The sequence below is a fragment of the Dicentrarchus labrax genome, unplaced genomic scaffold (assembly GCF_905237075.1).
Source record: "Dicentrarchus labrax unplaced genomic scaffold, dlabrax2021, whole genome shotgun sequence".
Classification (NCBI taxonomy): Eukaryota; Metazoa; Chordata; class Actinopteri; family Moronidae; genus Dicentrarchus; species Dicentrarchus labrax.
This window is the reverse complement of record NW_026136716.1, coordinates 334,317-345,845: the sequence shown is the minus strand read 5'-3', so window position 1 is coordinate 345,845 and position 11,529 is coordinate 334,317. Positions and strand designations below refer to the sequence as shown.

The 11,529-nt window shown below is 42.0% G+C and overlaps 1 protein-coding gene across 1 annotated transcript in view; it reads left to right on the top strand.

Moving 5' to 3' along the window:
- lrrfip1b (leucine rich repeat (in FLII) interacting protein 1b) overlaps nucleotides 1-11,529 on the top strand; it is a 31,107-nt gene that overhangs the window by 4,987 nt on the left and 14,591 nt on the right. The window contains exons 2-10 of the mRNA XM_051428174.1: nucleotides 1,430-1,516; nucleotides 3,179-3,196; nucleotides 3,516-3,563; nucleotides 5,059-5,103; nucleotides 6,148-6,198; nucleotides 6,442-6,519; nucleotides 6,713-6,748; nucleotides 6,866-6,991; nucleotides 7,161-7,331. Coding sequence (XP_051284134.1) covers nucleotides 1,430-1,516; nucleotides 3,179-3,196; nucleotides 3,516-3,563; nucleotides 5,059-5,103; nucleotides 6,148-6,198; nucleotides 6,442-6,519; nucleotides 6,713-6,748; nucleotides 6,866-6,991; nucleotides 7,161-7,331 — 660 coding nt within the window. The remainder of the gene's footprint in view (nucleotides 1-1,429; nucleotides 1,517-3,178; nucleotides 3,197-3,515; nucleotides 3,564-5,058; nucleotides 5,104-6,147; nucleotides 6,199-6,441; nucleotides 6,520-6,712; nucleotides 6,749-6,865; nucleotides 6,992-7,160; nucleotides 7,332-11,529) is intronic.

The window sequence follows — 11,529 nt, the reverse complement described above, 5'->3', positions numbered from 1 at the left end:
GTTCATTAACGTTCATAAACATTCAGTAACGTTCAGTAATGTTCATTAATATTCAATAATGTTCAATAATGTTCATTAACGTTCATAAACATTCAGTAATGTTCAGTGACGTTCATAAACATTCAGTGACGTTCACAAACATTCAGTAAGTTCAGTAATGTTCATTATTCTTCAGTAATGTTCAGTAATGTTCATTAACGTTCATAAACATTCAGTAATGTTCAGTAATGTTCATTAATATTCAATAATGTTCAGTAATGTTCATTAACGTTCATAAACATTCAGTAATGTTCATTAATATTCAATAATGTTCATTAATATTCAATAATGTTCAATAATGTTCATTAACGTTCATAAACATTCAGTAATGTTCATTAATATTCAATAATGTTCATTAATATTCAATAATGTTCAGTAATGTTCATTAACGTTCATAAACATTCAGTAATGTTCAGTAATGTTCATTAATATTCAATAATGTTCAATAATGTTCATTAACGTTCATAAACATTCAGTAATGTTCAGTAATGTTCAATAATGTTCAATAATGTTCAATAATGTTCATAAACATTCAGTAACGTTCAGTAATGTTCATTAATATTCAATAATGTTCAATAATGTTCATTAACGTTCATAAACATTCAGTAATGTTCAGTGACGTTCATAAACATTCAGTGACGTTCAGTAATGTTCATTATTCTTCAGTAATGTTCAATAATGTTCATTAACGTTCATAAACATTCAGTAATGTTCAGTGACGTTCATAAACATTCAGTAATGTTCAGTAACGTTCATAAACATTCAGTAATGTTCAGTGACGTTCATAAACATTCAGTGACGTTCATAAACATTCAGTAACGTTCAGTAATGTTCATTAATATTCAATAATGTTCAATAATGTTCATTAACGTTCATAAACATTCAGTAATGTTCAGTAATGTTCAATAATGTTCAATAATGTTCAATAATGTTCATAAACATTCAGTAACGTTCAGTAATGTTCATTAATATTCAATAATGTTCAATAATGTTCATTAACGTTCATAAACATTCAGTAATGTTCAGTGACGTTCATAAACATTCAGTGACGTTCAGTAATGTTCATTATTCTTCAGTAATGTTCAATAATGTTCATTAACGTTCATAAACATTCAGTAATGTTCAGTGACGTTCATAAACATTCAGTAATGTTCAGTGACGTTCATAAACATTCAGTAATGTTCAGTGACGTTCATAAACATTCAGTGACGTTCATAAACATTCAGTAACGTTCAGTAATGTTCATTAACGTTCATTTTATTCATTGGTAGACGTGATCGATTGAACAGTTATTTCCATATTTATATTTTTATTCCCAGCAGGTGATGGCTCCAAGGGTTAAAGACTTGATTATAGATAATCAATAATAATATTGATCTGTGTGCGACAGGCGGAGGCGAGGCTGGCGGCGAAGCGAGCTGCGAGGGCCGAGGCCCGAGAGATCCGGATGAAGGAGCTGGAGAGACAACAGAAAGAGGTACACACCGCTTCATCTGATTGGTCCAGAGAGGGCTCGCCTGATTGGCTGCTCATTCTAACCAACGTCCAATCACAGCCTCTGATAGTAGTGATAATAATAATAATAATAATAAACAGTAATAAAGTAATAAAAGGTCAACCTTTGAGCGGAGTCTGGTTCTAGCAGTACTGTTTCAGGTTCAGGGTGAGTTTACTTCCTGAGTGTGAGGTCACAGGTCAAAGGTCAGTGTGTGAGTAACAGTGGGTGTGGTCAGTCGGTCAGTCAGTCAGTCAGTCATTCAGTCAGTCAGCAGATGTTTGGATGCTGTTATTCCTCCGTTCTCTCTGGTGAGTACCTCTACAACTCTTTATAACAAACTGCAGTGAGTACTTATATTAACAACAACAACAACAACAATCAGGCTGTGGCTCAGAGGCAGAGCGGGTCATCCCCTAATCGGAGGGTTGGTGGTTCGATCCCCGGCTCCTCATGTCACATGTTGAAGTATCCTTGAGCAAGATACTGAACCCCAAAAGCTGTGCAGCGGTGTGTGAGTGTGAATGAGTTAGTCTCTGTTCAATGGACTTTACCATCACTGAGTGAGTGTGTGTGAAAGGGTGAATGTGTGTGTGAAAGGGTGAGTGTGTGTGAAAGGGTGAATGTGTGTGAAAGGGTGAATGTGTGTGTGAAAGGGTGAATGTGTGTGAAAGTGTGAAAGGGTGAGTGTGTGTGAAAGGGTGAATGTGTGTGTAGTGTAAAAGCTTTGAGTTGTCAGAAGACTAGAAAGGAAACTATACAAGTACAGGTCCATTTAGCATTCTAGGATCTGCCCTGGTGCTACACTGTTACTAAATATTTCTATTAGATTATAAAGTGTCTTTAAATTGAACTAAATGCACACAAACATTTGTTCAGCTGGAAAGTGTTCAAACTGTTTTATCAAACGTTTTTGTTCTTAAATGCAGCTTTACTCAGCATTCTTCTCACTGTGACGCCATGTTTGTAGTTTTTAAAAAGTGGATCCTCAGAAATAACTGTTATTGTGGCGCCCAGATAGCTCAGTGGGTAGAGCTGGCGACCCATGTACCATGAGTCCTTGCTGCAGCAGCCCAGGGTTCGAATCCTACCTGCGGCCCTTTGCTGCGTGTCATCCCCCCTCTCTCTGCCCCCCCCTCCTGTCTGTCTTCAGCTGTATCTATCAATTAAAGGCAATAAAAGGCCTAAAAAGAAATGATAATAATAATTATTATTATTAACTAACAGTGTAACTTTTAATGAGATCAATCAAACCAATGAACTCTGATCGGTTGAAGCTCATTGATTACTGATATCCAATCAGAGCTCATCAATCACTGATTGGCTGCTGTGGCTGGAATATTCTCTGCACTCACTTCTGAACAGAAGATCAATAATGATTGATTGGTGTGATAGGAAACACAGACTCTATTGATTGTGTTGATGTTGTTATTGTCACTGAGCTCCTCTCGTTCTATCAGAACTGACTGATTCAATATCAATAAACCGATCAATACATCACAATCAAATGATTGTTTTCTCAATGGAGTTTGGTTGGATGGAGCTATGCTATGCTTCCATTGACCTCCAGCCTGACCTCTGACCTCTGACCTCATGTTTCTAACCTTCAGTCTCTCCTCTTGTGTCTCCTCCCGCCCGCTGTAGCTGTTTCACAGCCACAAGGTACGACTAACTCCTCCATTCCACCTTAAACCTACGCTGCTGTTAGTTTTACTCCTCTGGGCGCTCCAGCCGGGTGGGGTTTACCACTCAGGGAGCAGTCAGCTCCACCCGCACAGACACCAAAGAGGTCTAAAACAAACGCACCTGTTTTACTCTTTAAACCTGTAAAGTATTTTTTATCTCGTTCTAACATTTTCTCCTCCTCTTCCTCCTCTTCCTCCTCTTCCTCCTCTCCCTCCTCTTCCTCTTCCTCCTCCTCTTCCTCTCCCTTCTCCTCCCCCCCTCCTCTTCCTCCTCTTCCTCCTCTCCCCTCCTCCAGAAGTATTATGGTCTGGATAATAAGTGGGGGCACATTGAGCAGTGGATGGTAGGACTGCTGTCAGACTCTTCAGGACTCATGAAAACCTCCGACCTGTTCAAACTGATTCTTCTGATCAGCTGATCTGATCAACTTTATTGACCTCTAAACAAACAACAGGAAGTGACATCATATCACATGATAAGATATTATTATTACGCACAAACAAACATTAAACAAAAGAAAATAAAATCACTGTTAAAGATTTAAGAAGTTAAATAACGTTATTGTATCTTTAATTTAGCATAAAATCTTTAATTAAACATTATTAAAGATATTTACAGTGTAAAACAATGATCTATAAATATAATCCAATAATCAGACTTACATTTACAGCAGAGTGCTGTTATTATTGGATTGTTATTATTTTAATGTGAATGTTAAAAGTTATAGAAGTGTAATAAAAGTCATTATCTGTGAGATTACAGTAATTATTGCTGTTTACACTGATAACAACTGTATTTGGACAGTTTACCTTATACACTGATAAACAACATTTATTCTACTTCCATCATTATACAACATATCTGTCAGTTCACTAACTAATACATTAAAGTTACACAACTCATACTTTTACTGTTAATGTCATTTTATAAACTTATTAACAGTAATAAAGTTTAATTTAACAGTTTATTAAATAAACAGTAAATATATGATTATGTATTTTAATCTTTAAACAAATGAAATGCTCTTTAAATAATCAGTCATTTATGATTATTTATTTTACATTAAACATGTAAATTCACATGATGTTTTTGTAATTGTATTAATATTTAATTCTTTTTTTTAAATCCTCAGAATGGACATCAGACATGAGCCCTTACTGAACATATCATTACTTAAAGTAATGTAATGTATCATATAATATGATGTAATAATGTAATACGTAATGTAGTAATAATAGTAATAATAGTAATAATAATAATAACAATAATAACAATAACAATAAATAGAGCTGTGAGTGTAAAAACATCCGGTCTGTTTGTTTATGTTGATTCTGATCAGCAGCTGGAGGTCAAAGGTCAAACCAGTTCACAGACTGGGACAGGGTCCAGTTAGAGAGGTTGTCATGTGTCTGCTGTTTGTGTGTTTGTTTGTTTGTGTGTTTGTTGTTGTTTGTTGTGCACGTGCTCAGACAGCTGTGGATTAGCAGCCTGTTTAATCCTCGTCTGACAGATAATCTGAGTTCAGACCTTCATCCTCCTCCTCTTCCTCACTGCATGAGTCCCTGTAGCTGCACACAGCATGTTGATCTTATTGATTATTGATCTTATTGATTGATTATAGATGTTTCATGCGATTGCTTTTGCTTTGCTTTGCCCTCAGTTTGTCTGTCAGGCTGTAGGTGTCCCAGTCTGCCTGTCTGTCTGCCTGCCTGCCTGTCTGTCTGCCTGCCTGTCTGTCTGCCTGCCTGTCTGTCTGCCTGTCTGTCTGTCTGTCTATCTGCCTGTCTGTCTGTTCTTCTACACTTTCTAACTTGTGTTTCTTCTTCATGGCCTTTCAGGAGGACAGTGAGCGGTATTCTCGCCACTCACGGAGACACGCTTCGGTCTGTATCTGCCTCCTCTTCCTCTTCCTCTTCGTCTTCGTCTTCCTCTTCCTCCTCCTCTTCCTCCATCTGTTAACTGTAGATATCAACAGGAAGAGTGAACATTAAACAACTGTATCATGGTGTCTCTCTCCCTCTACCTGTGTTGTATCGCAGCCTCTCTGTGGTTTGTTTCCATAGCCGGTCTGCTCCGACTGAAACTGCTGTTTTTATCATCTACGTCGGTGAATTAAGGATTTATTTTCACCAAACCAAAGTTGGTGATTGTTGGAAACACTAACAGAGACGCTTTTAATGAGTTAATGAGTATTTTATTTCTGTCGAGTTTTGAGTGTATTTTATGTTTATCTGCTAAAATTAGCGTTTTTGTCTCTGGAGTCTGGTGGAGAGGGTTAATGATATTATGGCTGTAATAATCCACAAGGATTAACTAACATTAACTAATGGTACATCGCAGCCCTTTGTGCAGCCATTAACTCTGTGAATTAAAGGATTATTCCGACTGTTGGTGATTGTTGGAAAGACAAACAAAGACAGTTTGGGTGATTCTGTTTTGTAAGCGTTGCACTGTGAGGTAAAATGACTGGTTTTGTGAATGGAATCTGGTGGGCAGTAGCACTCATTGGTCTGAGATGCATTGTGGCGCTCTGAGTTAGGTATTTAAAACCTTTAATCAATAATAATGAGCCTGTTTATTTATCAGATAATCAACAATAATCAATAATCATGACAATGTAAGGTTGTTTAAATATCTGTTTTTTTATTGATTGACACTCTCCTGTCCTGACACACTGTCAGTGATCAATATCTGGATCAATATATGTCTCCATAGTGGAACTAAAATGTGTTCTTACAATGAAACTGTGATTATTATTGATTATAATTAATTAATTAATTAATTAATACTAATTGATTATCAATGTAAGGCCCTGGGATCCTAATTGTCTGCTGCCTCTAGGTTTAATGACTCTGGACCTGGACCTGGACCAGGACCTGGGTCAGACTGGTGGATCTGGTCTCAGTCTGTGTGTTTGTGTGTTTCAGATGTCAGATGATGAAGAGAGAATGTCTGTGGGCAGCAGAGGAAGCTTCAGGGTGAGTCTGCAGCTGATCAATAATCAATAATCAATCTGCAGCTAACGTCATCCTGCTGTCAGCAACTTTCTGTTTCTGTTAGTTCAAAAATATCAATATGAAATATATAAATATATATCAATGAAATCAAAAAGTTGTTTTTCATCCTGAGAAACTGATCAATACTAACTCTTCTTTCTTTCTTCCTTCCTTCCTTCCTTCCTTCCTTCCTTCCTTCATCCGTCTTTCCCCCCCCACCCCCAGCCTTCAGACTACAGTGGGTTTTTGGGCTCCAGCTCTCGAGCGTCCTCCAGGGCCAGTTCAGCTCGTGCGAGCCCAGTGGTGAGCTCTTCTCTCTGGGTGTCTATGTGCCTGCTTCCCCCTCTCTCTCTGGTCCTCTCTCTCTGGCTCCACCTGGTGGCCACATTGTGCACATTCCGCTTAAGTCCACTTTATATGATACACAGTGTCTCCATGGTAATGCAGCAATGATCAATCAGTGTGATCGATCAGTAACTTGTGTTTGTGTGTTCAGGTGGAGGAGAGACCGGACAGAGACTTCCTGGATAAAGTGAGTCCGCTTTTAATTAATTAATGATGTTAATGAACAGTTAATTTTAACGGTTTATTATTGATTGTTTATTATTGATTGTTGATTGATGAAAATGTTTGTGCTGCTCTTCGTCAGGGTTCAAGGACGGCTTCGACTCTCTCCGCCGCCACTCTCGCCTCTCTGGGCGGAGCTTCATCTCGCAGAGGAAGCTGCGACACGTCTTTCTCCGTGGAGACGGAGGCGTCGATCAGAGACATGAAGGTTATCAATAATCAATAATATACTCCCATTCATTCATCATTCATTTAATTCATTTTATTCATAATACACTTATATTATAGTAAATATTAGTAATTTATAAATATAGTCCATTTGGGGTTTTCTCTGGTGGAGGCAGTGTACTATAATCAATATTAATCAATATGTTCAGGAGTCTCTGGTGGAGGCGGAGGAGAAGTACCGTAGAGCGATGGTCTCTAACGCTCAGCTCCACAACGAGAAGTCTGCTCTGATGTATCAGGTAGAAACTCTGAAGGAAGAACTCAGCAACATGGAGGAGCTGCTGTGGGAGTCACGACGACACTGCGACGGCAGGACCAAGGTCAGAGGTCACATAGAGCTCATGCTGAGGTATCACTGAGGTCACATAGAGCTCACACAGAGGTCACAGAGACATCAGACAGAGGTCACATAGAGCTCACACAGAGGTCACATAGAGCTCACACAGAGGTCCCATAGAGCTCACACAGAGGTCACATAGAGGTCACATAGAGCTCACACTGAGGTCACGTAGAGTTCACACTGAGGTCACAGAGACATCACACTGAGGTCACATAGAGCTCACACTGAGGTCACATAGAGCTCACACTGAGGTATCACTGAGGTCACATAGAGCTCACACAGAGGTCACATAGACATCACACTGACGTCACAGAGCATACACTAAGGTCACACTGAGGTATCACTGAGGTCACATAGAGCTCACACTGAGGTCACATAGCTCACACTGAGGTATCACTGAGGTCACATAGAGCTCACACTGAGGTCACATAGACATCACACTGAGGTCACATAGACATCACACTGAGGTCACAGAGACATCACACTGAGGTCACATAGAGCTCACACTGAGGTCACGTAGACATCACACTGAGGACACATAGAGCATACACTGAGGTCACACTGAGGTATCACTGAGGTCACATAGAGCTCACACATAGCTCACACTAAGGTATCACTGAGGTCACATAGAGCTCACACTGAGTTCACATAGACATCACACTGAGGTCACATAGAGCTCACACTGAGGTATCACTGAGGTCACATAGAGTTCACACTGAGGTATCACTGAGGTATCACTGAGGTCAAATAGAGCTCACACTGAGGTCACAGAGACATCACACTGAGGTCACAGAGACATCACATGAGGCTCACACTGAGGTATCACTGAGGTCACATAGAGCTCACACTGAGTTCACATAGACATCACACTGAGGTCACGTAGAGCTCACACTGAGGTCACACTGAGGTATCACTGAGGTCACATAGAGCTCACACATAGCTCACACTAAGGTATCACTGAGGTCACAGAGTTCACACTGGAACACATAGACATCACACTGAGGTCACGTAGAGCTCACACTGAGGTATCACTGAGGTCACATAGAGTTCACACTGAGGTATCACTGAGGTATCACTGAGGTCAAATAGAGCTCACACTGAGGTCACAGAGACATCACACTGAGGTCACATAGAGCTCACACTGAGGTATCACTGAGGTCACATAGAGCTCACACTGAGTTCACATAGACATCACACTGAGGTCACGTAGAGCTCACACTCAGGTCACGTAGAGCTCACACTCAGGTCACGTAGAGCTCACACTCAGGTCACATAGACATCACACTGAGGTCACATAGAGCTCACACTGAGGTCACATAGACATCAAACTAAGGTCACATAGACATCACACTGAGGCCACATAGACATCACACTGAGGTATCACTGAGGTCACATAGAGCTCACACTGAGGTCACATAGAGCTCACACTGAGGTCACATAGAGCTCACACTGAGGTGTCACATAGAGCTCACATAGAGCTCACGCTGAGGTATCACTGAGGTCACATGGAGCTCACACTGAGGTCACATGGAGCTCACACTGAGGTCACATAGAGCTCACACTGAGGTCACATAGAGCTCACACTGAGGTCACATAGAGCTCACACTGAGGTCACAGAGACATCACACTGAGGTCACAGAGACATCACACTGAGGTCACAGAGACATCACACTGAGGTCACAGAGACATCACACTGAGGTATCACTGAGGTCACATAGAGCTCACACTGAGGTCACAGAGACATCACACTGAGGTCACAGAGACATCACACTGAGGTCACAGAGACATCACACTGAGATCACATAGAGCTCACACTGAGGTCACACTGAGGTATCACTGAGGTCACATAGAGCTCACACTTAGGTCACATAGACATCACACTGATGTCACATAGAGCTCCCACTTAGGTCACATAGACATCACACTGAGGTCACATAGACATCACACTGAGGTCACATAGACATCACACTGAGGTCACATAGACCATACACTGAGGTCACATAGACCATACACTGAGGTCACACTGAGGTCACGTAGAGCTCACACTCAGGTCACGTAGAGCTCACACTCAGGTCACGTAGAGACATCACACTCAGGTCACGTAGAGACATCACACTCAGGTCACGTAGAGACATCACACTGAGGTCACAGAGACATCACACTGAGGTCACAGAGACATCACACTGAGGTCACATAGACCATACACTGAGGTCACATAGACCATACACTGAGGTCACACTGAGGTATCACTGAGGTCACATAGAGCTCACACTTAGGTCACATAGACATCACACTTAGGTCACATAGACATCACATTGAGGTCACATAGACATCACACTGAGGTCACGTAGAGCTCCCACAGAGGTCACATAGACCATACACTGAGGTCACACTGAGGTATCACTGAGGTCACATAGAGCTCACACTGAGGTCACATAGAGCTCACACTGAGGTCACATAGACATCACACTGAGGTCACAGACATCACACTGAGGTCACAGACATCCACTGAGGTCCATGAGCTCACACTGAGGTCCACGAGCTCACACTGAGGTCACACGAGCTCACACTGAGGTCACATAGAGCTCCACTGAGGTCACATAGAGCTCACACTGAGGTCACAGACATCACACAGAGGTCACGTAGAGCTCACACGAGGTCACATAGAGCTCACACTTAGGTCACATAGAGCTCACACTTAGGTCACATAGACATCACACGGAGGTCACATAGAGCTCACACTCAGGTCACGTAGAGCTCACACATAGCTCACACTAAGGTATCACTGAGGTCACATAGAGCTCACACTGAGTTCACATAGACATCACACTGAGGTCACGTAGGCTCACACTGAGGTATCACTGAGGTCACATAGAGTTCACACTGAGGTATCACTGAGGTCAAATAGAGCTCACACTGAGGTCACAGAGACATCACACTGAGGTCACATAGAGCTCACACTGAGGTATCACTGAGGTCACATAGAGCTCACACTGAGTTCACATAGACATCACACTGAGGTCACATAGACCATACACTGAGGTCACACTGAGGTATCACTGAGGTCACATACAGCTCACACTTAGGTCACATAGACATCACACGGAGGTCACATAGACGTCACACGGAGGTCACGTAGAGCTCACACTGAGGTCACATAGACCTCACTGAGGTCCATAGAGCTCACACTTAGGTCACATAGACATCACACTGAGGTCACGTAGACATCACACTGAGGTCACGTAGAGCTCACACAGAGGTCACATAGACCATACACTGAGGTCACACTGAGGTATCACTGAGGTCACACAGAGCTCACACTGAGGTCCTAGACATCACACTGAGGTCACAGACATCACACTGAGGTCACAGACATCACACTGGGTCCCGAGCTCACACTGAGGTCCAACGAGCTCCACTGAGGTCACATAGAGCTCACACTGAGGTCATAGAGCTCACACTGAGGTCACAGAGACATCACACAGAGGTCACGTAGAGCTCACACAGAGGTCACATAGAGCTCACACTTAGGTCACATAGAGCTCACACTTAGGTCACATAGACATCACACGGAGGTCACATAGAGCTCACACTAAGGTCACGTAGAGCTCACACATAGCTCACACTAAGGTATCACTGAGGTCACATAGAGCTCACACTGAGTTCACATAGACATCACACTGAGGTCACGTAGAGCTCACACTGAGGTATCACTGAGGTCACATAGAGTTCACACTGAGGTATCACTGAGGTCAAATAGAGCTCACACTGAGGTCACAGAGACATCACACTGAGGTCACATAGAGCTCACACTGAGGTATCACTGAGGTCACATAGAGCTCACACTGAGTTCACATAGACATCACACTGAGGTCACGTAGAGCTCACACTGAGGTCACACTGAGGTATCACTGAGGTCACATAGAGCTCACACATAGCTCACACTAAGTTATCACTGAGGTCACAGAGTTCACACTGAGTTCACATAGACATCACACTGAGGTCACGTAGAGCTCACACTGAGGTATCACTGAGGTCACATAGAGTTCACACTGAGGTATCACTGAGGTATCACTGAGGTCACATAGAGCTCACACTGAGGTCACAGAGACATCACACTGAGGTCACGTAGAGCTCACACTCAGGTCACGTAGAGCTCACACTCAGGTCACGTAGAG